At 33.5% G+C, this 25603-nt stretch overlaps 1 protein-coding gene across 1 annotated transcript in view; it reads right to left on the bottom strand.

Moving 5' to 3' along the window:
- Positions 1-973: 973 nt before the first annotated feature.
- The window catches only part of SLC25A36 (solute carrier family 25 member 36), a 37211-nt gene continuing 12581 nt past the window's right edge, over positions 974-25603 (bottom strand). Inside the window, exons 2-7 of the mRNA XM_055321139.1 lie at positions 25438-25602; positions 20456-20533; positions 17380-17480; positions 9490-9556; positions 7025-7314; positions 974-4888 (exon numbers count right to left, since the gene is read on the bottom strand). Coding sequence (XP_055177114.1) covers positions 4695-4888; positions 7025-7314; positions 9490-9556; positions 17380-17480; positions 20456-20533; positions 25438-25602 — 895 coding nt within the window. The 3' untranslated portion in view covers positions 974-4694. The remainder of the gene's footprint in view (positions 4889-7024; positions 7315-9489; positions 9557-17379; positions 17481-20455; positions 20534-25437; position 25603) is intronic.

Below are 25603 nucleotides of genomic sequence, written 5' to 3'. Positions count from 1 at the left end.
ATACACATAATTTAAACCTAGGACACTAAGCATTAAAATATGCTTGTCATACCAACCTCAACCATTGATATATTTTGCCAATATCTTCATCTCACTCACCATTTCAGTCTTCAGAGGAAAGCCAGCCACAAGCTTTCAATTTTTATGTTAAAGAAAAGGGACATGACAAATTTGTCCTGGTTTCCTCACCAACAAACTAGGTGACATTTGATGGTAGCTACAACTTGTGAAAACTTAAAAAACCGACAAAATGTAAAATGGGTAGTTTTTTTTTTTTTAATTTTTATTTATTTATGATAGTCACACACAGAGAGAGAGAGAGAGGCAGAGACACAGGCAGAGGGAGAAGCAGGCTCCATGCACCGGGAGCCCGACGTGGGACTCGATCCCGGGTCTCCAGGATCGGGCCCTGGGCCAAAGGCAGGCGCCAAACCGCTGCGCCACCCAGGGATCCCAAATGGGTAGGTTCTATACAACACTTACATCTGTGTCACTTGTTTCAACCTATCATACATGGATTCATTTGGTTATTCTAAAGTTTCTAGCCCTTTAACTTTTAATATTCTTACCTTTCTGAAAGACTAAAACCAAAACTAGCAAAAAGTCATAATGTTAAAAAACCATTACAACCCAGGGAGGTATCCAAAATAACCTAATAAGGATCAAATTTCTCAGATATTCTTTGCAAATTAGATGTTTTGATACATGAAATGAATGGTATCTAAATATCAATAAACCTGTGGAAAATATGTCAGAACAGAAGTATCTTACTGAACTCCAAGGGAATTAGATAATTTGACCTTTTGTTTCCTATAGATATCACCATGTCTAGCAGATCAGAGCCTGACACTTACCTTGAAAATGGCAACGCACTTTTGTTCTTCACATAACCCTAAGAAAATGTGATTACATTCTCATCAAGCCAAAATATTACAATACATTATAGGAAAAAAAACTTCCATACTTTCATAAGGATATTTTAATTTTTTAATTTTAACAATTCAAATAAAATTCAGCTAGTTAACATAAATAGAATAAATGCACATCATTTACAGCCATGTACACAAAATGCAAGAATAGCAAACCTCACAGAAATGGTCAAAAGATATCAACTCTTTTGAAGCTGATTGTTTATCTATGACTAATAGATCATAATTTAATTGTTCACATATGAGGGGTACACATTCAAATGTTTAACAACATAAAAACTGAGTGAAACTAGAATTTTCAGTTTCTAAAAGGAGTAGCATAAAAAGCAGTGTATAGATTTAACAAGAAATGTAAGGGGCATGATGGAGAAGAGACTTGAGTGGACAGAAAGCACATTGCATTAAATATTTTCATATAATTAAAATTCTTTCTAATTTAAATCATTCAGAAACACCTTTATTCTTAGGAATGTTTAAGTCATGATCAGTAGACAGAAAGGCTCAACTATTATACTTATCAGCCCCAAAGGAAGGGGTCCCTACAGTACTAATAGTCTGGGCAGAAGAGCATGTAAACAGAAGACAGGCATGAACAATGCTGAAGGAATAAAGGATAGGCTTTCTAGCACTTAAATCTTTTAAGTTCAAATCAGTATTTTTAGTGACTTACAATAAATCTAAAAATGCTGACATGTGTATACTCCAGTAAAAGAGCAAACACTCATTATTTTTAACAACCTGGTCCTAATACAGTACAATGGGCATTAGGTTTTAGGAAACAAAAGGCTAGATTAAATGACCAAACAATATTCTATCCCGGTTCCAAAGTCACAAATAAATTACTCATGAGCCCCATCTAGTAAGGTTGGTTCCATAAAATTACATACATAATAAAAATTAAGACAAAGCTTTGGTGATACAGTTGCTTTTTTTCCTGGATTCAAAAGCACTGTATTATACTCCACAGTCCCAGGGTTGGTAATTCTCAGATTTGGACTTTGAAATTTAGGAAAACTGTCTATAAGCCACAGGTACCAAAGTTCTATCTGCTGCTCTATGAGCATACTCTTTCAGTATCTACTGCTTTAACAAGTTCAATTTCCTGATAAGATTCTATAATAAAAGTACAGACAAATACAAAGAATGCTGCCAATCTCTATACTAGAAATAAAAAGTCATTTGATAGAAAATAGATGAAAACAATACACAGCTTTAAAAAAATTCAGTCCTTTAAGTATGCATTTTTCTTTTTAAACATTTGCATCAATTAAAAAAAATCTCCAAAGAAGTGTTTCAGAGACAAACTTTATATACAACTTTTATATAGCTTTCTTTTTAAAATTATCTCTGTCACACATAAAGTAAACTATGGCAGATTGTGCTTTGGGAAAAAAAATTAAAATCAGCTTCATTGCTCCTTTCCAGTTGTTGCACAAAGAAACAAAGTCTAAGACTCTAAGATCTTTTCTTCCAGTACATAGAAAAGACTCACTTTTAAAAGCTAAATATAATGCATTAAAGGTCAACATAAGTTTTACTGCTAAAATACAAACAGGAGTAGAATATATGTTCATCCTTGAAGGACACTTATTATGAATTTGCTAACACTAAATAATAAGATGTTCCTTAGCTGCTGGTTTTCATATCATTCTTAATCATTTGTGGTGTACTGAGATCATTAAGATTAGGGGAATTTGTTCTACATTCGACACAACTAATGTTTACGAATCTTTGCAAGGCAAATGGCACTGTATTAGGCAGTATAAGTGGCACCTGAAAAGGCAAACACTATAGATTGAGACTTTCTCTACAGATTTAAGTTAGAAACCCCTGGATGATTTTTTTTTTTTTTTTTTGGCATGTTTCTCACAATAAATGTCAAAGCTAAAATTCACCATAAAAGGTACGAATAATCCCAAAGGTAATGAAACTGAATTTGCCTTTGGTCTCCAAATAGATTGGAATATTTTTAAATTCCAATCGAAGCACCTCAAAAACATCCAGTTACTGTTGATTATAAGGAGTTAAGAAGGTGAAGGAATTTAAGAGGGCACTGTGTTTCACTGGTGACAGTGGAGAAAGCTTGCAATGACGTGCTACAATTTTCTGTGTTGGGGCATTAGAGTGTACACAAACTACATAAAACATATTATTAAAGATCTTCTAAAACACCATATTTAAAACCCAGAAAAATGTTTTGCACATAGTTTCTGCCTAATACATGACCAATGTTTAAAAAAAATAATCTTAACATGGAATTCTCTCCTACTCTCATCCCCCCTCCAAAAAAAGGCCACAAAGTGCATTCACAAAGAGTCATTCTTAAGATAAAGCCATTGCACAAAACGTACAGTTCATCTTTACTGAAATGAGTACCACACTGGAGTTTAATTGTAGATGTTTTATAGACCAGTATAGCAACATACATAAGCAAAGGTCTCTTAACAGAATTACACAGCAAACATCTTCATAAGGGCCATACAAATATACATTTAAGTATTAAAAGGTACAGCTGAACTCAACAGCAAAATGTAAAAGCTATATCCTGTTAGCACACTTAATCTGAATTAACTTGAATCTTTCTAATTTACTATTTAAGAAATCAGGATAACATAAATTTCTTGTCAAAAGCAGTTTGTTCATTTACAAAACTGTTAGTTAATTAGGATCACTACCTGCTCAGACAGCAGAGGGCCCCTGTTCTGTTTATACAGCCCCAGATATTTATGATGTCACCTTAAAAAAAGAAACCTATTAGGGCAAAGCTGAAAATTACCATTTTCTCTACAAAATAAATGCGATCTAACTTGATCTTCTGGAAAAAATCCAAAGGTGCAAATTCCTAATGTGAAAACAGAGAAAGATTCAGAAGTGGTGAATTTTTTCTACTTTAAGAAAATGATACTTAGGTATGATAGATGATAATTCAAGTTCATAACTTATAAATCAACGATGAGACAGCTGCATTCATTCACATATTGTAAAGTTAGAGAAGTATGAGGATGTGCTCAAGTTATTGAAATGGCCAAGAATCAACAGTTTACTGGTTTCTTCTGTCCCAAACTATTACCATCGAGCTTGATATGTTAATGAACAATAGAAGTGTCCACATTATGCTAAACATCAAGCACCTAGTTAGCAGTGGAAACCAAAATATTTTAAAGCTAAAAATATACAGGATCTTTAGACATTATTTCATTAGTTGTCAAAACTCATGACTATTAATGCCAAATAATTAACTTTACATTCCAGATCCTCTCAAGGAAATGGGAAAATAATACTAAAGTTCTCACTTATTCTTGTTATTTTACAATTTTACAGGAATTACACAGAAGCCAGAGGTAAGATATTTATGACTGTCAATACTATCTTTGGATAGTCATAATATTAATACAATCAGGGATGGTTTTGTTTAGAAGACTGGAAAAGTGCTCATGGAATAAACACTATACTCTGACTGCCATAAATCAACAAAATGCAACTGTGTCCCGTGGACATGGTAGAGAAAATGGCAATTTGGAGGAAGGAGTGATTCTAAAGGCTTTTTCTTAGAGGCAGCCTAGGTTTTTTTTTTTCCCCCCACATTACTGAAAAAGACCAAGTAATGTGATTATGATTACTTTAATTCCTACAGCCGAACTTCCACTCAGGCATAGTTACATGTTCCCAAACTTTTTTCTTCTGTCCACCATGCTGGCTTTGATACTGCATGGTCCACTGTAATCTTTTGGTCTTCCCTCTTCGTAGTGTGGCAGCCTGAAGTTGCTATCCATTCAGAAGGTAGACCACCAATTCATAGGTGGCCATCATAATGGCTGTGTTTGGAATCTGTCTCACCAGATGAGTTGTTAGACCACGGTAAAGAGACCCATAACCTTCTTCTTGAACAACCAAAGACAGTGTCTGAAAAAAAGATCTGTATTTTGTTCCCTCTTCACGTAGTCTTGTTCTTACAACTTCTGTTTAGGGGGGGAAAAAGTCATTTTAAAACATTAATGATATCTTTATATCCTCCTAATGCTGAGCACATTCCATTTATCAGTTTTTAAGTGAAAGTTTAGGATAAACAAGGAGTGATTTTTAATGTGCAACTTACTGAAACTGGTCTTATTACAATACCACCAAACTTCCAAGATAGCTGGCTAAAATCACTAATAATAAATACTAATTATAAAATTTCATAGGTTCCTGAATGGTAATAAACAGAAGTATCAGTTATATACTAGATATAGATAAAATGGAGAATACATGTGATAATAAAAAGGTGAAGGAATAGAAAAGGGAATGCAGGTGATATCAAAGATAAATACACAAAGATATAGTGAGAAATAAACACAAAAGATCTTAAGTGGACTCCACAACGAGAACATAGAATTATCTATTTATAGTGATCCACAGACACTAACATGAAATTTCTTGTACATGAGGCTAAAAATGTTCAAAATACTAGCCGTTAGATAAAGGCCCCATCTAGGAAGCAACTAAGCAAAAATCGTAAAATTTTAGAGCTCTCAGAGATAAAGATTATATGGTTAGTCATTATTTAAGTTTTGAAAGGTGAGGAAATCAGACTGCTGAGAGGTTTTAGTCAGTTGGGGTAGAGGCTCGGACAAGAATTCAGAGCTCTCTATTGAAAAGACTGTTTATCCAACACACTACTCCTGATGGGCCTGAGGACAATGGCCTAGAACTATTTTCACTGCAAATGTTAATATTTGAAATCTCTTGTGTCCTATCTTAAAAACTCATGCCATTTATATATTCCACTCTAAAATACTGTTTCTTATAATGACATCATCTCTCTTGAAGCGATAGAGCGGGTACAACTCTAAAACTCTCACCCTTAGCTGGCCAAAGTTCTAGGTATCCCAAAGTAGCTGAACCTAAACTATGCTGCTGATACTGTCCTCTTCTGACTTTTCTTAAAGAAAGAAGTTAGGAACTTCCCTCAGGAAACAGAGGTAAGTTCATAGTCCAATTGGATTAGAGTTGATTTTACTCATAAATTACATTTTAGAGCAAATAATCATTTCCTCCTAGCCTGGTCGCATTTGTCTTGATACAGTTTTGATCAGAGCCTTAGCTTTAAAAGGATGAATGTAAATGTTAATCAGTGTAACAAAAGTGAAGCATTTAGATTAAAAACCCAAAGCAGGGGTGCCTGGATGGGTCAGTGTAGCATGCAATTCTTGATTTTAAGCCCCAAGTTGGATATAGAGATTACTTAAAAAATAAAATCTTAAAAAAAAAAAAAGGTTACACTTAGAACAAAATTATTAAAAAAACCTTAGCATCTTACAGACAAATTTTTAAGTGATTTTATCATCTATTAATCAAACTGGCTTATACTATAATAGGCTGGCCTTTGGTATTACAGACTCCATTTCAAATCTGTGCTCCTCCACTGAGGTAAACTATGTGATCTGAGTAAGCTATGTGACCCCTTCAGCAACTCAATCTTAACATTTCTTGTTTCCCATTTGGAAATGAAGACAAATTCTGGTTATGTTCTAGTATACTTAGACTTAAATAGAGAATGTAAGTATTCAGTAGGAATTTTTTGTAGATTGGCAATATTATATATAAAGTATCTAGTACACTATCTATAACCCTACTTTTTTTTTTAAAACTTGCCCAAACATCACCTGTCTAGAATCTCTGGGCTATGTGACTGTCCAGAATCCATGCTAAATCTCTATCATACTACTATAATATATACTGACTGATTAAAACAGTTACTTATACACTGTTATGATGAACTCCTAAGAACTATATTTTGTTTTACTGGAATTCGATAATTTTTTTTTAAGATTTTATTTTTTTAATATTTTTTTAATTTATTCATGACAAACACAGAGAGAGGCAGAGACACAGGCAGAGGGAGAAGCAGGCTCCATGCAGGGAGCCTGATGTGGGACTCGATCCCAGGTTTCCAGGATCACACCCCAGGCTGAAGGCAGCACTAAACCAGTGGGCCACCAGGGCTGCCCAGAATTCGATAAAATTATAAATGTTCTAATAAGTGGGCTTTTGGCTGACATGGGAAAATATTTCTAAATTAATAGAATTTCTCATACAAACTCAACTCCTCTTACCATGTGGATATGCTATAGTCGTGGCACAAGTTTTTGAGGTGGCAGCAGCTAGCATCATTCCCACAAAATCTGATGCTTCTTTTACAGACTCTTCATCATTTTCCATTGTAGAAGCAATCTTATATTCCAGTAATTTTTGCTTAATACTTTCATAAATAACAAAATGGATAACAGTCTCTGATATGCCAGCATATGAAGCAGACATGCCCCTATAAAATCCTCTAAGTCCATCTGTCTGATACACTTTACGAATACATTCAAAAGCACCCATTCGCTTTTCTCCACGGTTCCTGAAGAGCAAAAAAGAAAAATCTTATTTACAAAGTAGTCAAGGTTTTTAAACAAAGTAAATAAAATACAGTAAAATATGCCACTCTAAATATAGAATGATCCTCTTTAACTCATGAAGAAGTAAAACCAGAGTTTTAAAACACTCATTTTAGATTTCCTATTCTTTTGTCCCAAGTTTGTCATATTAGATGGGTAACATGTAAGTAGTTTATTCTACTAATGCAAAATACACTACATTAAATCTTCAGTTTCATGTCCTCATTGAAGTCTGTATTGTAGGTATAAGAAATAAAATCCTTTAGTCCAAATACATTGTGACTACAGCTCAAGATAAAAACAAACTCTCATTACATTAAATCATTGAATCCAGTTCTAAGTTGAACTTTCTTTTGCACTTAATAAAAGAGTGATTGAGACACCAAAGATGTACATCACAAAACAAGGAGAACAATTAATCTAATATTTGTAGATTTTAGGGATTCTTCCAAACCCACTCAGTTCTTTCCAAAAAAATGTGTGAATTTAAGTCAAATTTCCTATGATCCTTTAAAGGCAACGGTCCTATCTTTCATGTCAGTATCATGGTGAACCGTGAATGAGGACCCCTATACTTACCAAGTATTTATTGAGCATTGTGCCCAGTAAAACTTCCTTAGTGCTACTTAAGGACAGTGTATCTACTCTTACTTATACAAATACATATTTTTGAGTTTGTAAAAATATGACCTTACACTGTGATGCTCCCAATAAATGCTACCTACAGAGAAAGAAATAAAAATTGTATCTATTTATAAATTATATACAACCTGTTTCTGACATAACAAAATAAAAACACAATTAAGACACCCACCTGATAACCTACAAATTCCTCCAGTTATATGAACTAATTACTGTCCTCAATTAACAACACTGAATACTTTCTTCGTTGAATGATCCATGCAACCAACTGTAATCAATCAGTTTCTGCCATCAGAGACTTCCTCATTAGAAGTTAAAATACTACTAGTCCCAAAGGTTAATATGCAAACATATCAGCCCTGTTCTTGATTTCATGGTTATAAATTGGCATCTTTAAACCAACCTTTCACTATTACCCAACCCTATCTCATTCCCCACCACTCCCAAGCCTAAGAACTTGTGATGGCTTATGTTATAATTTTAAGTGAAAAAATAATAGTTTTAAGCCATACTTTTCTCAGGACTTCCACCCCCTACCCCACAACATACTAAAGCATACTCCTAGTCTTTTCTTTTCTTTTTTCTTTTCTTTTCTTTTTTCCACCCCACAACATACTAAAGCATACTCCTAGTCTTTTCTTTTTTCTTTTCTTTTTTCTTTCTTTTCTTTTCTTTTCTTTCCTTCCTTCCCTTCCTTCCTTCCTTCCTTCCTTCCTTCCTTCCTTCCTTCCTTCCTTCCTCTCTCTTTCTTTCCTTTTTTTTTTTTTTTTAAGATTTTATTTGTTCATGAGAGACACGGAGAGAGAGAGAGGCAGAGACACAGGGAGAGGGAGAAGCAGGCTCCACGCAGGGAGCCTGACATGGGACCCGAACTCGGGTCTCCAGGATCACACCCTGGGCTGAAGGCGGTGCTAAACCGCTGAGCCACGGGGGCTGCCCATCCTTCAAGATTTAGGCTAGACTAGTTGACCATGTGTATTGTTCAACTGCTGGGAGGCCAGTCATAATCATTCATATAGTGAAATTATCACTGTTTGAGCTAGGCTAATACATATTCTTTTTCTTTTCTTTAAAAACACAACACAGGGATGGCTGGGTGGCTCAGTGGTTGAGTGTCTGCCCTCGATTCAGGACGTGATCCAGGAGTTACGGGATTAAGTCCCACATCAGGCTCCTGCATGGAGTCTGCTTCTCCTCCCTCTGCCTATGTCTCTGCCTCTCTCTGTGTCTGTCATGAATAAATAAAATATTAAAAAATAAAAATAAAAACACAACACATACTTTCTTCCCTAGAAATTTTCATATTGCCAACCATTATATCACTTTTATTTTTGATGGGAGACTCAAGTTTCAAAAACCAAACCAAAAAAGACAAATTCAGCAGCAAGAGGGGAAAAACATGGCTAGATACATGGCACTGATATCTCACAGTTATAAATTTACAGGAAAAAATTAGTTGAAACCAATTTTAATTTTGTTTTAAGGAATTCACATACCTTGCATCAAGCTGCAACCGAGTCTTTATAAGCCAAATGGGGTTGGTCGCTGTGATTGCAGTAAAACCTAAACAAACATGTTTAAAATGAACTCTGGTAAAAATGAAGAACACACTATTAACTCTAAGGTTTTAAAAATCACATAAATCTATATTAAAGAAAATGCATATAAATATTTAAACTATTAATTGATGTATGCTATACAATTTTACAAACACATACGACCATGAACATTTGTAGTTTATTTCCAATCTACATTCTCAAATTTTGACCGTAACTAAAAAATTTTAAGAACAAAATCTGATTATATATAAATTCCTCTCTCAACATATTCAGAATATTCTCTGGGGTGCTCTTTATACTCTAAGCTAAATTTAGAAACCCATTTCTACAGACAAATATATAGAAATTTTGTGTATTCTAGGGTTTTTTAGCATGCAAACTCTAAAACAGCTACTTGAGGTCCAAATCCCTATGTTCAAAGTGTATTTTACCTAAAGGTCAACATACTATACTTGATCTTAAGTTGGCTGTATAACAGAAAGGATTGCTGTTTGCCTTTATGAATGCTTCACATAAACATATACTTACTAATACTGTTAAAATAATAGTATCACAGAAGTCAGGTTTCTGTTAGGGTTAATAGGACAGATCTGTTTTTCACCCACTTAAACACATACAAAAACTCAAATGTTTGAAAAATTACAAATTGGAACTTCCCTCTCACTTTTATAGACACTGAAGAAACTCAGAGTAGAAGGTAGTTCTAGTTTACTTTAAAACTTAAGTACTATGTACTATCACTGCAGAAGGGTGGTTTCATAAAATGGCTCATTCTAATTAGTAAATTAAGATCTCTGGAGCAGTGTTTCTAGACTAGCATGGATCTTTTACTTGCTGTCTTCCTACTGTTCTGGAAAAATAGCACATGAAATGCAATCTTGATAACGGGAACTTATGAAGATTGCTTCATCTATACAAAACTGGGTTTTAATATACTGCTTGTGAACATTTAAGATCACTACACAAACTTCACAGAACTACTTACATCAAACTATACTTATTCAATTGGCCTTTAAATTCAGTGAAAACTTACATGCAGAAATGTCTAAGGATCTTAACTGATTTAATACTTTCTATCAAATAATAGGCAGGTGAAGCACATTGTTTTTAGAAAGATGGAATATAACCGGCACATTTAATATGAATTAAGTTCTTTCAGGAAGAAAAATGCTATGGTGCACTTAAAAAATAATTTGTTTTTTAAGTTAACATACAGTGCAGAACCAATCATAAACCTTTCTTGGCTTTCAATGTTATTATGGGTGTATCTAAAATGCAAAATATTATCAAATTGTTTACAAAGTAGAATTTAGTCTCATAGGTTCTTTTCCCTTCCGTAATGTCAGATAATTAGCTAATTCAAATTTTATTCCCTTAATCCACTGTTTTAACACTGCAGAAATAGCCAGGTGTCTCACAAAGGGAGGCTTAAACTGAATCTATTTATAAAACATGATAGATGGAGTAAAAATTTGGTTTGGTAACTCCTTTTACTATTTTGTAATAGTTCTATAGTTTCCGTTTCTCTCAAATGCTTTTAATACTATATACATATGTATAAAACTAGTATGGGACCAACAATTTTGTATGCACCAGTATTAAAATAATAAAAATTTAGTGCTGGACAGATTATCAGGAACATTTTTAAAGAAGAGTTTCTCTTCATTATAAATTCTTAGTAAAAGGAAAAGAGAAGAAAAATGTGAAACTGTTAGATCCATTTAAATATTTTACTTGGAAAATATTTTTCCTGCCTTACCTGGCCTAAATGAGATAAAGCTAAAAATTTTTTTTCCTTGACCTTCCTTCATTTTCCTAAGTAGAAAAACTCAAATACATTCAAATTATGTTTTAAAGCAAATATGCACCAGACATCAGTAATCTGGCTGTACCTCTAATTAGATTAATTCTTTGTTTTTAAACTTAAATATGTGTATTAGCTAAATGTCTATATGGCAATATTAGGGGGTTTATTAGGGAAAGGCTGCTAAGCAGCACAAGGCAACAAAATACTCTCCATTATTCACAATGGTTTTTTATTAATTATCTTGTGGAAATTAAGAAAAAAAATTGCTTTTCATTAAATTGGAAAGCCTAAAACTGGGAATCCTTACACCAAACTTAAAAAAAAAAAAAAAAAGCCTATCTAGGTAAAAATGTCAATCTTTCATACTTTATTTGAAAAAAGCATCAGTTTTTTTTTAAATAGAGACGTTCTATTTCTAACAATAAAAACTTAGTATCCAAGCTTAATGCTCTTCCAAGTCACAAAATTCCTCAATTAAGGGCTGAAAAAGACTCCATATATGTAAACTTTAAAATATTGCAATAAATATTTATAAATATTACTAGAAATGAATTTTCCAAATATCCATTAATAAAATTTTAAATTATTCTCTGTACATATTAATGAACAATGACAGGACGCAAACAACAGGTATTTCTCACTTAACTAAAATTCATTTCCAAATACAAACTAATCTAGTGAACAGGATATATTAAAATTCAGGTTAAGTGAGAGTGTTGTCATCTTATCCCTCTATAACTAACTGCTAATATCAATAACTTGTGCCTTCTAGAGTTGTTCTGGCTCAACTCTCCCAATAATAAGCTAACTGTTAATAAAGACACTAGACTAGATGTCAGCAAACCATTATATTAGACAGATTCTAGGCATGACCTGCAGGTTTTTAGCTATTGGTCTTTACCAGTTAAAATCTGGTCCTAGAATTTTATGCTATTATGTTCTTTTTTTTTTTTTTGCTATTATGTTCTTTTAACCATACTCTAATAAACTAACCAGACACTATTAAGCTAATTAAATTTATAAAAATATAGTCTATTAATTCAAGAAATGAAACAAGTGCAAAAAAGCAAAAATTTACCACTAAATTATATATGGAAAGGCAATTTGAAGTTGGCCAATAGCCAAAGCTAAATGGATCTTCCTACTTCTAAGACAAACATATACAAAGATACTGGCAATGGTTCCCCTGAAATTTAGAAATTTACTTATTTTTATTTTGGCATTTAAATTTTGTGAAATTTTGATAATATTCTAGTTCATATTAGTATTCTGAGCAGCCTGTTAAACATTAAAACTGACTTAGAGGCATATGAAGGATCTCTCTATAGGTTAAGAAGAATTACTATTGCTCCAGTCAGTTAAAGCAAAGTGGCAGTTTAGCGGCCATACTGTTAGCAGTGAGGTTAGAATTTTATTAGAAATTTTTTTTTAAAACTTTCAAAATGCGGCTTTTAAAGTTTTGCTTCATCTAAGACTCCATCTGATAATGTAACCAGATTAACACAAATCCTGCTTATAAGGAAACTTGCTGAAAATGTCTATTTCATTAAGTGAGTGATACCTGTAGTATTGCATTTTCAGTACTTTTTATTTCATCAAGTTCTGTTAAGAACAAAACCCACCTAACCTAAGAGAAATACATTAAAACTAAAAAATAAAAAAAATAAACAAATAAACTAAAACAGCTTATATCCCATATATTCTTATCCTGCATTTATTGGAAAGTAATGGTAGGTGTTAAGATCAATGTTTTTGCAAGAAAGTAGAAAGCTAAGACAAGAGAATGTAAAGTACTGTATTAGACTTTTAAAGTATGTTATGCTAAGCAAAAAGAACTACTATTTTCCCTAAAAGCTGTAGGATGATATGATACCATTTATACTATGTATATCTTAAATATTGTCATCAAATTCTTTCGAGGTCAAGGCTATTATGGCCAAGCTGAAGACCCCAGGCTTTTATTACACAATGACTGAAAAGTTACCCCATTCTTCCTTCTAGAAGGAATATTCTAAAGGGATTAGAATTAAAAGTTTTATAAAATACTCAGAACGCACACACATTCAGGAAATCAAAGTTCATTTCCCGCTTTCTATTACTTCCACAGCTATTATAAATTCCCAGGGTGTGTTTCTTATAACTAGAGGCTGCAAGAGATGCTCAGATCAGTACTCACGAGGTTTAAGTTAGTCCATATTTCTACAGGAAGTGACCTGCGGATGGGGAGCATGAGATGACACGATCTCACTCTTTTCTCGGGAGAAATGTACAGTAAATGCCTAAAATAGACACAGGCTTTTCTGTATCATAACAACAAGCAGTGACCTCATCAGAAACATGTGTACAAAATGAATCCCATTGGAAGGATTTCAGAAATATTTACTGTGAGATCTACCTTTTTTGAAAATTTTAAGTCTAAAAACAAAAAGGAATATCAGAATGGGTGATAATGTTTTTTTTTTTTTTAAATGCACCGAGTACTGAAATTTCTGCCATCTGCAGCAGTTTCAGAGTCCAATACTTACCTAAAAGACGAATTTTGCCTTAAAGAAAAAAAATGCTAACCTTGTCAATGGGGAATCTAAGAAAATATTTAGAAGGGATTATCATATCCCATTTTCCTAATCATTATGATCTACCATGATCAGAGGTGAAATCAAATTTTCTATACTTTATCAGCTTATTTGGTAAATCTGTTTTGTCTTAGTAAATCTTAAAAAAAAAACCCAGAATATTTGAGTAACATTTTGTAATTATTTATAATTGTTTTAAATAAAATATATGTTGCTACAATAGTACCTTTCACCTTTGCACTATGGCCAATAATATTGCACATCCATTTTTATGGAGTATTTTGATTATTTTGTATTTAATTTCTTGTGTTCTACAAAACAAAAAACAGGAAGAATGTTTATATACAAACACACAAAACATCAGTCCAGTCATCCATTTGGCTGAATACACTGCCATGGACAAATAAAATATCAAAAAATGTATTTTATATAGGCAAGAATAAATTTTCTCTTTAACGAGTAAAAACTTAACCTTTAGTAATAAACTTTAAGTCAAATAGAAAAATGTATCCTGAATTACTGTATTACTGAAAAGTAACAGTGAATGCCATAAGCAAATAAAACCCACTAGGTATGTAGTAAATGTTAAATGATTACATTATTGGTATTTTAAAAATTAAGCAATAACTATCTGAATATATAATCTAATAAAAATCAGAATTCTTTTCATTTAAATCTATAATGTTGTATATAAAAGTCTGTATATTCTAGATAAAAACTTTTGAAAACTGGGAATTACTATAAAGAAACCATACTATTTTTTTGTATACACACTTGTATACAAAAAAATAGGTATATAGAGAGGGATATTCAAGTTCATTTAAACCAAAACATACAAAACATACAAATACCCTCAACAAAACAAATACTCTCAGCCTAACAAAGGTTACACGTAGGGAAGGAAAAAGAAAAATGCAGGTAAAACAGAGTCAACATTACTTAATTTTTATTAAATAGTCTTATAACAGGAAATAATTTTTCCTCTAAATTTAGGTTTATAAATTCTTATAGTATTACCCTAAAACACTACAACAAACCAAAATAAGATCCACTTTAAATAAACTGTCATTCTGAGAAAAAAGTTTTACTACCTAAACACTTGAGTTCATATAGATAAAATGCAAAATCAACTGGCTACTTGGAATAAAAATTATGTACAAGATCTGTTAGTACTTAATGTGTTGTCTGAGGTGGCAAAATCTTGCAGGCAGTATCATTCAACAGTCTATTTCACTGTACTTTTTGATACTAAAGTGACAAGGTTAGCATTTTTTTAATAGCCCGTTAATAAACGATTTTTCACATGACTCCCTCTAAGAACTTTGCACCCCCAATTCATATTTAGAAGACTTCTAAAAATGATCCTGAAGAAAATCCAGAACAATCCGGTCTAGATTATTTCAAGAATGAAGGGGGGCAAAAGGCTACCTTCATGACTTTGCATGGGATCATTCAGTTTTAACCAACCATGTAGTTATGTATAAAAACTGCAAAGCTAAGTGTTAATGCTCATGAATAGTGCAAGATAGCTCTGAAAGCATAATTCTTAGAAAAATGTAACTGCAAACAAATGGAAGAAGTATTTTCAAATTACATAATAAGTATATAGTGCAATAATCTCTGAACAATAAGACCATCAATTTACAAAAATTCAAGGAATTCAAGTTAGAAAATAGTATCAACGTATAGATAAAAACAGAGCTGACATTTGTACACATTTGAGAAAAAAAGCGTAAAATGACAATTCCACTGAAATTCTCTGCAACATGATACATAAATAGTAATAAACTCCGATGAGATATTCTAATGAAAAAAGATGTTCCATTGTGAATTAAGATATTCTAAAACCCTAAATTTGCATTACTGAATATCTATCAACTATCCTTAACTAAAAATGACTGCTCATCTACTTTCTTGACTTCAAGTCTTCCAAAATAAAAAAAGAAAGCTTAACATTTCTTTAATAATTTTCTGGGGTTAAAAAACAAAATAAACACGGGTAATCCAGAAATATATTCTTAAAGATCCCAATATAGCAGTTATATAGTTTGGAATTGGCCACTAATTTTTACCTTATACCCACTCAAATTTGTAGAGGAAAAATCATCTGTACTCAATGTCTAAAAAAAGTATATTTAAAAAAAATTCTAGTTGTAATTAGATGATCTCTACGGTACTAAGGAACTAAATCTCAAAATCCAAATCTTTGTAGAGCCACCTATATTCCAAAGATAAGGTAAGAAAAGCTCGCATGAATTACCTAACTTGCCCAAGATCTTTCCTCATGGGTACATAACAGTATTTCACCAACTTGACTCTAAGGTTTTTACCTTTTATCTTTAAAACTTCAACGAGTCAGTCAACAGTTACCAAACATAAAAACCCTTGAAAATAATTTGTGAGGTATATTGTAGATTATACAGCTATTGACCTTTCAGAAATTAGTTATTTCCAACTTACACTTAGTTCGTTAAAGTATGTGGTTCAAATTGATCCAATTTATTTCTAAACAGAAAATGGTTAACAGTTTAAGGCACTCATTATTAAACATGTAATTGACAATTTATTGCTCAACAGTTGATGAAAGTAGTAATAATCTGCTTTATAGTCATAGCATAATTTGCAAATGTGAGGTATGGTCAAATATACAACACATCTCAGAAAACTGCAGAGAATGAACCAAAGGTCATGGCTTTGTCTAACACGCATTGCAACAAATGATTCCAGAACCAGACTGGTCAAATCAATTCCTAGTTTATCTTTAAGGCAGTACAGAGGCCCAGAACTAGTTGCTTTAATTCAGAATCATATATGCTCAACAATGATGAGAGAAGCGTCCTTGGAAAACATTTCTATAGCAAGCATGTACACATAGCCAGTGCCTAAATTTCAAGTACTATCTAATTGATTTATATGGAATCTAAACATATTTTTCAAAAATACATACATTACAGTAACTCTCAGTTATCAATAATACATCACAAAAATTTCAGCATTTGAGCACAGGACAAAATGAATACTTTACCAAGAACTGCCGGCACATTTCAGACAGAAGCCAAAACATGCAGCAAAAAGGGAAAAGGCACTAACAGAAATTGAGGAGAGAAGAGTAAATTACAGCTCCATAACTTATTTATAGAGTAATTATGGTTGGATTCTTTAAACTGTTAAAAGTGACCACTGACTATTCAGTGGACTACACAAGACAATGTAAATATTTTATTACCTGTATGCTATCACAAACCCTTGATTATAAAAATGCCAACTGATAAAAGATTTTAAGTATATATCCTGATCAAATTTACTGCATACTAATAAATATAAGAATGTTTGTTGATGCTAATCAATGAAAAGCACATTAATGGACTTAACTGCATATTGTAAAATCATAACTTAAGCTTCTAAGTTTTGGAAAATGTTTTGCTTTTTAATATTATATATTCATACCTGCCATTGCAGCTGAAATCATGTGTACCTGGGTAGAGTCCGGATCAAATATACCATTCAACTTTTCCTTGCAGTTTGAATAAGCAGCAAAGTATATTGCTCTAAAATAAAGATTTAAATTTTATCAATAAGCATGTTGCATAATTCGTAAGATTTAAACAAGTAAATTATCTTTATAATTTTAGAGAAATCTAAAAACAAACTCTTAGCGACATTCTCATGTAACATAAGGTTAATTTACATTATTTCTTCCATGAAGATTCTGAAATATGTTTTGCATTAACTCATTAAAAGACAAACTTCAGCGTACAGTTCCTCAAGTGTAAAGCAACCTCCAACAACAACAAAAAAAAACCCCACCTACCACCCTAACTCAATACTTTTAATTCACCAATTAAAACAAAAAGTGTGTGTGTAAGATTTTGATGCTTGAAAACATATGAATAAGGCTGGAAGGCTTATGTAATGGTAAGGTAAAATTAAACATACTTGAGTAAATATGGTACAAGCACTTAAAAAATGGTTAAATATGTGATTAGTTATTAATATAAAAACATTAATGTTAATATATGTATATTACATATATACACAGACATAAAACATATTTTTTTAAGTGGGGAGAGAGTGGTAGAACTGACCCAATTAATCAAAGTATGCTAAACAAATTTGAGATACTATATCTGTATTATACATGGAGTGGTTCACAGTATCCTGAACAGACAAAATAATTCCAAAAGAAATCAGCCCCATCAGGTCATGTCTTCTATTTTTGTAAATGTTCCACTAAATCTGTAAATATTTCCCCCTCTTAACTTGTTGACTATGATTTCATGCATCCCAATCACCTCCTCATCGTTCAGCCTTCCAGGCTTTGTATTATTTGCTTGCTATATCAAATCCTGTTATTTCCCAGCAACCCTAGTTATCTGTGCAGTAAGGAATATATAACAGGCAAACAAGTAAAATAAGGATATAGTTTCACTCTTGTGCCTTTTTTAATGTGCTGAAGAAAAATGGCAAGTTAATATAATTCAAAATAAACATTCTGCTTTACGAGCAAGAAAAATAGAATACATTTAATGATGACATGTCGTGAGGAGGAATAAACAGTGCAATCCTAGAAATAAGAAAGGCCTTTCAAAGAGAAGATAGGAAAGGAATATATATAGGTAATTCACAGAAGAGATCTATAAATGGCAAATCATTACATGAAGGAGGGTGTAGCTGCACCCAAAATTAAACAAATGTATACTAACAGTGAAAATCGAGGCACCTGAGTGGCTCAGTCGGTTAAGTGTCTGCCTTCGGGTCAGGCTGTGATCTTGGGTCCTGGGGTTGAGCCCTGCACCCAAGCTCCCTGCTCAGCAGGGAGTCGGCTTCTCCCTCTCCTTCTGACCCTGCCCCTTACCCCACTCTTGCTCATTCTCTAACAAATAAATAAAATCTTAAAAAAAAACAACACACAACTCACAGTGAAAATCATGTTTTAGTCTATTTGGCAAGTATTAAAAGACATGAATAGTAACCAACATGAGTAGTATGTGGATAAAGAGGAACTAATTCACCACTTGAGAATAAAAATACAGGATGCCTTTTCAGGAAAAAAAAGGCAACAGAACAATATTCATTAATTTCAAGTGTATATATAGTCTTTTTTACAGATTCAATTCTATTATAAGTAACTATTCTAAAGAAATGCACCTGCTTAAGTACTCAAAGATAAAAGTATAACTTTGTTCACAGAACTACTGTTTTCAACAGACAAAATATAGAAATAAATCTAAAGGTTTATCACTAAGGAAATGCTTTTATGATAGAATAGTCTTACTATATGATTAAAAAAAAAACCCTACATATTTTGATGGAAAAGGCTCCAAGACAAATTTGGTGAAATATTTTAATATGATTAATGTAATGATAATAAGTATACATATTATGCATTTTATATACATAAGCCAAAAAATTACGTCAGACTATATACACCAAACTGTTTTATTAGTGACAATTATCTGTGCAGAGAAGAATATCTAGTGCCTGTGTGAAGGCATATGTGAGCTGATGTGTTTAAGATGGAATGTCAACCTTTGTGCTATATATTTTATTTAGTTTCTACAGTAAGAATAAATTTAAAAGTCTTTCTTTCTTTTCTTTCTTTCTTTCTTTCTTTCTTTCTTTCTTTCTTTATCTGTGCGCATGTGCATGAGCACACAAGTGGGGGAGGAGGAGGGAAAAAGAATCTGGAGCAGACTCCAAGCTGAGCAGGGAACCCCAGGCCAGGCTCCATCTCATGACCCTGATATCATGACCTGAGCTGAAACCAAGAGGCTGATGCTTAACCAACTGAGCCACCCAGGTATCCCAAGACAATTTTTTAAAAAAAGGATTTTATTTATTAGAGAGAGAGAGATAGAGAGAGAGGCAGAGGGAGAAACAGGTTCCATGCAGGGAGCCCGACATGGGACTCGATCCCCGGTCTCCAGGATAACGCCCTGGGCTCAAGGCAGTGCTAAACCGCTAAGCCACCAGGGCTGCCCAAGACAATTTTTTTTTTTTTTAAGAAAAAAGAGCCCAAAGAAAGTCGAAACCCAATAAATAATGAGACATGTATCTAGTACAGGGGATACAGAGAGCCATTTTCATTCTGAATGGGAACTCTACTGTATTTTATTATGGAAGAAGTAAATCTAAGATAAAAAGGTATGAGATAAAAATGATAAATATGTACTAAAGCCTTTCTGGCTTTTTAAATAGGGAATGAAATTATTCTGTTTAGCTTGTCCTGTTAGCCAAAAAATAGTGTTATTCTAGAGATCTAGATATTCCTCCTTCTTGCTGCTGGTTCTTTGCCTTCTGAACTTGGTACAAAAATTGCTTCACAATGATTTCACTAAGAGGTCCTTTGCACCTCTGCACAGGGCAAACTGTTCATCCTTGTAAATGGTTATTGATACCTGTTTTTTATACCATGATGGCTTTATCCTTACCACCTTGACTTCTCTTCAGCATCTTCCATCATTAAGCTTGAAACAAGAAAGATTGCCACAATTTTGCTTAACTTAAAAAAAGTTCTTTTTACCTGGAAGGGGCCACCCCCACTAAATTGGGACCTAATCCTCTGAACAAGGAACGAGGCCCTTCTTTTTCCAAGATCACTCTGAAAGAGAAAAATATTATTTAGAAAGGCATGTCCTTCAAAGTTGAGTACTTTATTTTTTTTTTAGTACTTTATTTGTATAGCAAACTTAGACTTTTAAACCCACTTGTTTCTACTGTAATGTTGTGCTGCTCTGATCAGTTTTTCTTACTTACAAAAATCTGTTTTTCTTGACATAGATAGCATAAATTGTTAATCTTAAATGATAACAAAAAGAATTTCAGTCAGGTTCTAAGAAAAGTTTTAAAGACTATAGTATAATTTCCACATTTTCATATGATCATGCTACTCTTATCTTTAATGTCCTCCATTTTACAATCTTAACCAGCAAATTCAACTGTCAATTAGAAAAATAGTTCTCTAATATTTGAGGTCCTTTCCTGATATCAGACAACTCTCTCAGTAATGCAGCATTATCTCATTCAACCATTCCAGTGAAATGCTGTCAAAAATCTGACACCCTAACCTCCTTAGGGTACTAAAAGGGTTAGTCTGTTACCATTTCTCCTATTCAGTTAACATTTAGATAGCGAATTCTTACTGTCTAAAAATCAAGTAGAGTGAAGAGATAGAAAGAAGGTGAGGCACCTGCCACTGAGAAATTTGATGTCCAGTTGAGGAAAAAAGAATTATATTGAAACAGATATTCAACAGACTATACTAATAAGCAAATACTATACAAGCTAGATATACACCCAGCAGAGAAAGGAAGAGCATGTCTAAGTCATGGAAGGCTTTCTAAGAGTGAGTTATTAAGTTTGGAGGTGAGAAGTAACAAACTAGAAAAAAGTATTTTAACTTAGAGTTAACAGGCTAGGGCAGTGGTTCTCAACCACTTAAATGCCTAAGAATGATTTCTAAAAGACAGTTGAGTTTATATAATGGTTAAATAAGTGCCTGAGATACGGGGCCAGACTTCTTAATATGAAGACCAATTTTGGCAAATGCCTAGCTATAAGAATATAAAGTAATAACTTTTCTCTTATCCTTATTTTCATCAGCAGTAAACAGAGAAAAACTGTACTCTCTTTTTGGGTTGCTGTGAAGAATAAATAAATTAATATATAAAGAAGTTAAAAGAGCACCTGGCTCCCAGTAAGTACTTGATAAATCTTAGTATTATTACTAATGGAACATTTGTCTAAAATGCAAATTTCTCTGATCTCACCCTCCAAGTATTCTGATTCAATAGGTATAGGACAATGCTCAGTAATCTATATTTTTACCATGCTTCTGGATGACTGACACTGGTGATACAGAACCACTTCTGATAAAACTAGATTAGACAGAAGCTGAATTCAAAATATAGAGCACATTTTGAAGATTCAGTGTTTATTAGCCTTTTCTGTATCATAAATCCCTTTGAGGAATTAAGAAAGGCAAATGTTTTAAAAAATTGTTGGGATGCCTGGATGGCTCAGTTGATTGTCTGACTCTTGGTTTTAGCTTGGGTTGTGGTCTCAGGGTTGTAGAATTGGGCCACATTGGTCTCCATGCTCTGCAGGGAATTTGCTTGAGATTCTCTCCCTCTCCCTCTGCTCCCTGCTTGCTCACATGCTCGCTCTCTCTCAAATAAATAAAATCTTAAAAAAAAAATTTCTCAAGATGAGACACACAGAGAGAGAGAGAGAGAGAGAGAGAAAGAGGCAGAGACACAGGCAGAGAGAGAGAAGCAGGCTCCATGCAGGGAGCCCAATGTGGGAGTCGATCCCGGGAATTCAGGATCATGCCCTGGGCCGAAGGCAGACACTTAACTGCTTGAGCCACCCAGGTGTACCAAATAAATAAAATCTTTTTTAAAATACACACTGAAATAAAATAAATAAATAAATAAATAAATAAATAAATAAATAAATAAATAAATAAAATACACATTGTAAACACTCACAATTTTGCATATGATTTCATGTAATTTATAGCCCTCTTGAAGTTATCCATGAGCCACCTAGGAAACTAAGAGCCCGAGGTAGGAGTTCCTAAAGTTCCTGGCTAAGTCATGAAATACCTCACTCACGAGAATGTTTATAATAAAAAAGTCAGACATAGTGAAACAAGGGCTGGTGGGGGTGCCTGGGTGGCTCAGTCTTTAAGTGTCCAACTGTTGATCTCAGTTCAGGTCTTGATCTCAGCATTGTGTTAGCTCTGCATTGGGCTGCATGCTGGGCATGAAGCATATTTAAAACCAAAAAACCAAAAAACAGGAGTTGGTGAGGTTGTCCAAATTGAAAATTTCATTCATTGGTGGTGGGAATGTAAAATGATGCAGCCACTTTGGAAAATAGTGTGATGGTTCCTCAAAATGTTAAACATAAGGCTACCATATGACCCAGCAATTCTACTCCTACCTAGCATATCCCCACAAAATGAAAACATGTCTCTATAATTGCATCATTCATAATACTCCAACAAAAGTGAAAACAAACCAATGCCTATTAACTGATAAGTAGATAAGCAAAATGTGGTGTATATCCACATAATGGGATATCTAACAATAAAGATACTTGTTATAATATGGATGAGCCTTGAACACTATGTTAAGTGAAAGAAACCACTCACAAAATATTGTGTATTATTTGGTTCCATTTATATAAAATGTCTAGAATGGGGATCTCTTGGTGGCACAGCGGTTTGGCACCTGCCTTTGGCCCAGGGCGCGATCCTGGAGACCCGGGATCGAATCGCACATCGGGCTCCCGGTGCATGGAGCCTGCTTCTCCCTCTGCCTGTGTCTCTGCCTCTCTCTCTCTCTCTCTCTTTCTCTCTCTCTCTGTGACTATCATAAATAAATAAAAATTAAAAAAAATAAAAAAAAATGTCTAGAATGAGCAAATCCATAGTGATAGTCTATAAACTGTCTGGATAGCTCAGTCATGATTCTGGGGTCCTAAGATTGAGCCCCATGTCTGGCTCTCTGCTGAGTCAGGAGTCTGCTTCTCCCCTTTACTCTCCCTCTGTGCTCTCCCTCACTCTCTCTCTTAAATAAATAAATAAAATCTTAAAAAAAATCTATAGTGACAGAAAGCAGATTAGTAGTTGCCTAGGGCTAGGGGATAGGAGGAGAGAGAAGGAAGAAAATGAGAAGTGACTGCTAACAGATATTTTTTTTTTCATGATGATGATGAAAATGTTCGAAATTTAGAAGGTAATAATAGCTACACAACTCTGTAGATATACTAAATACAATCAAATTGTACACTTTACATGGGTTAATTTTATGGTATGTGAATTGTACTTCAAATAAAGATGTTAGGGAAAAAAAAGGAGCCATGAAACAGATTGCTTGGGACAGAGACCCTGAGTAGGGAAACAATGGGAATGAGAGTAAAGAGAGGTTAAGGCAGAGAATGAAAACTTAGAAGTCTCCTATACACTGATTATAGGTGAAACATGTTAAATGGACTTTATAAGAGGGTCTGAAAAACTGAGAAATTAAAAGAGCTGATAGGGATTCCTAATACTGCTGAGAAAAATCAGAGGAGGCAAAACCAGTGAAGAATAGAATTAAAAATTTAGTATTACTGTGGGGCGCCCGGATGTCTCAATTGGGTAGGCATCTAACTCTTGATTTCAGCTCAGGGTCATGATCTTAGGGTCATGAGACTGAGCCCTACCTTGGCTCTGCATTCAGTGAGGAGTCTGGTTGTCTCTCTTCCTCTTCCTCTGCCCCTACACCTCTCCTCATGCATGTGCCTGCTTACTCTCAAATATAGAATAGAATAGAACCGACACAAAGGCCAAAAAAAGAAGTTTAAGGAGAGGTAATCAGTGGTAATAAGTCAAAATCATGATACTGAAACAACCTATTATAAATAGGTAAAATATTCTATTTTTATCAATATATTATTAATCAGATTGATTGATAATACTCTTATTCATCAGATACCATTGATTGATAATACTTATTCATCAGATATCCACCTGCAATTATGGCATTTTTCTTACTTATTTTTAAGAAGAGGGGAGAGGCAGAGGGAGAGGGATAGAGAGACTTTCAAGCAGGTTCCATGCCCAGCATGAAGCTTGATAAAGGGCTATATCCCACAACCGTGAAATCACAACCTGAGCTGAAATCAAAAGTTAGATGCTTAACCAACTGAGCCACCCAAGTGTGCCATAATTATGGCATTTTAATCCAAAATTGTGAACAGTTTTATTCTACCTATCATGTACTTAGGTAAGTTTGAAGAAAACTGATGAAATCTTTTGGTAACCAAGGTAAAACACACAGTATTGAGTTTATTTGCTACCACAAAATAAACAACTACTGAACTAAGCTCAAACAGATTATGTTCCAAGTTTGACCTGATAAGGCAGATACAAGTTACGTATCTCAGTTTGAACATGTAAAACTTAATTTCAATAGTTTTGAAGTTTCAAATCCAATGTGCAACATAATGAAGTATGGTAAAATGCAAAAACAAATCTTTTTCAAACCACCAAGAAATAAACAAACACTGAATCACTTTTTAAAAATCAGTAGAATACTGCTTTAAATTTCCGTTATGTTTAGGTTTTATAAAAAAATCACATATTGCCATCAAGTGGATGTACTTACTGTGTCAGTACTTGGAAAATTAAACACACACAGAAAAAGAGTTTCAAAGTATCACATTTCAAAGATAAATAATCCAAAGAGAATACTTATAATACTTTTAGAAAACATCTGTTGGATATAGAAAAATATTACAAATACACATAATTTGGCAAAACTACATTTTATATTATTCAAGCCACTGTTCTTATCCATTAAGAATGATCATTTCTGATGAACATAACTCAGAATAATTAAGTTATTAAGTTTGTAAAACACCTTTTTAAATGTGACAATATAAACAAACACAACATATGGGTATCATTAAGGTAAACAGACTAAAAAACCAAATTCGAGAACACTGTGCTCTCACTTTAGGCAATGGAGAGGTCCAGGCGACACTACTCGGTTGACACTGGCTCCTGCCATGGTGTTCAACTGAACTTCAGAGATATAAAGTGTCACAGAAGATGACTGCAGTCGTGTTTTTACAACTTCCAGCGGGCATGTCAGAATAGCTCCTACCGTACCACCACATC

The sequence above is a fragment of the Nyctereutes procyonoides genome, unplaced genomic scaffold (assembly GCF_905146905.1).
Source record: "Nyctereutes procyonoides isolate TBG_1078 unplaced genomic scaffold, NYPRO_anot_genome, whole genome shotgun sequence".
NCBI classification, from domain to species: Eukaryota; Metazoa; Chordata; class Mammalia; order Carnivora; family Canidae; genus Nyctereutes; species Nyctereutes procyonoides.
The sequence above is the reverse complement of the archived record's forward strand: the minus strand, read 5'-3'. Positions and strand labels throughout refer to the sequence as shown.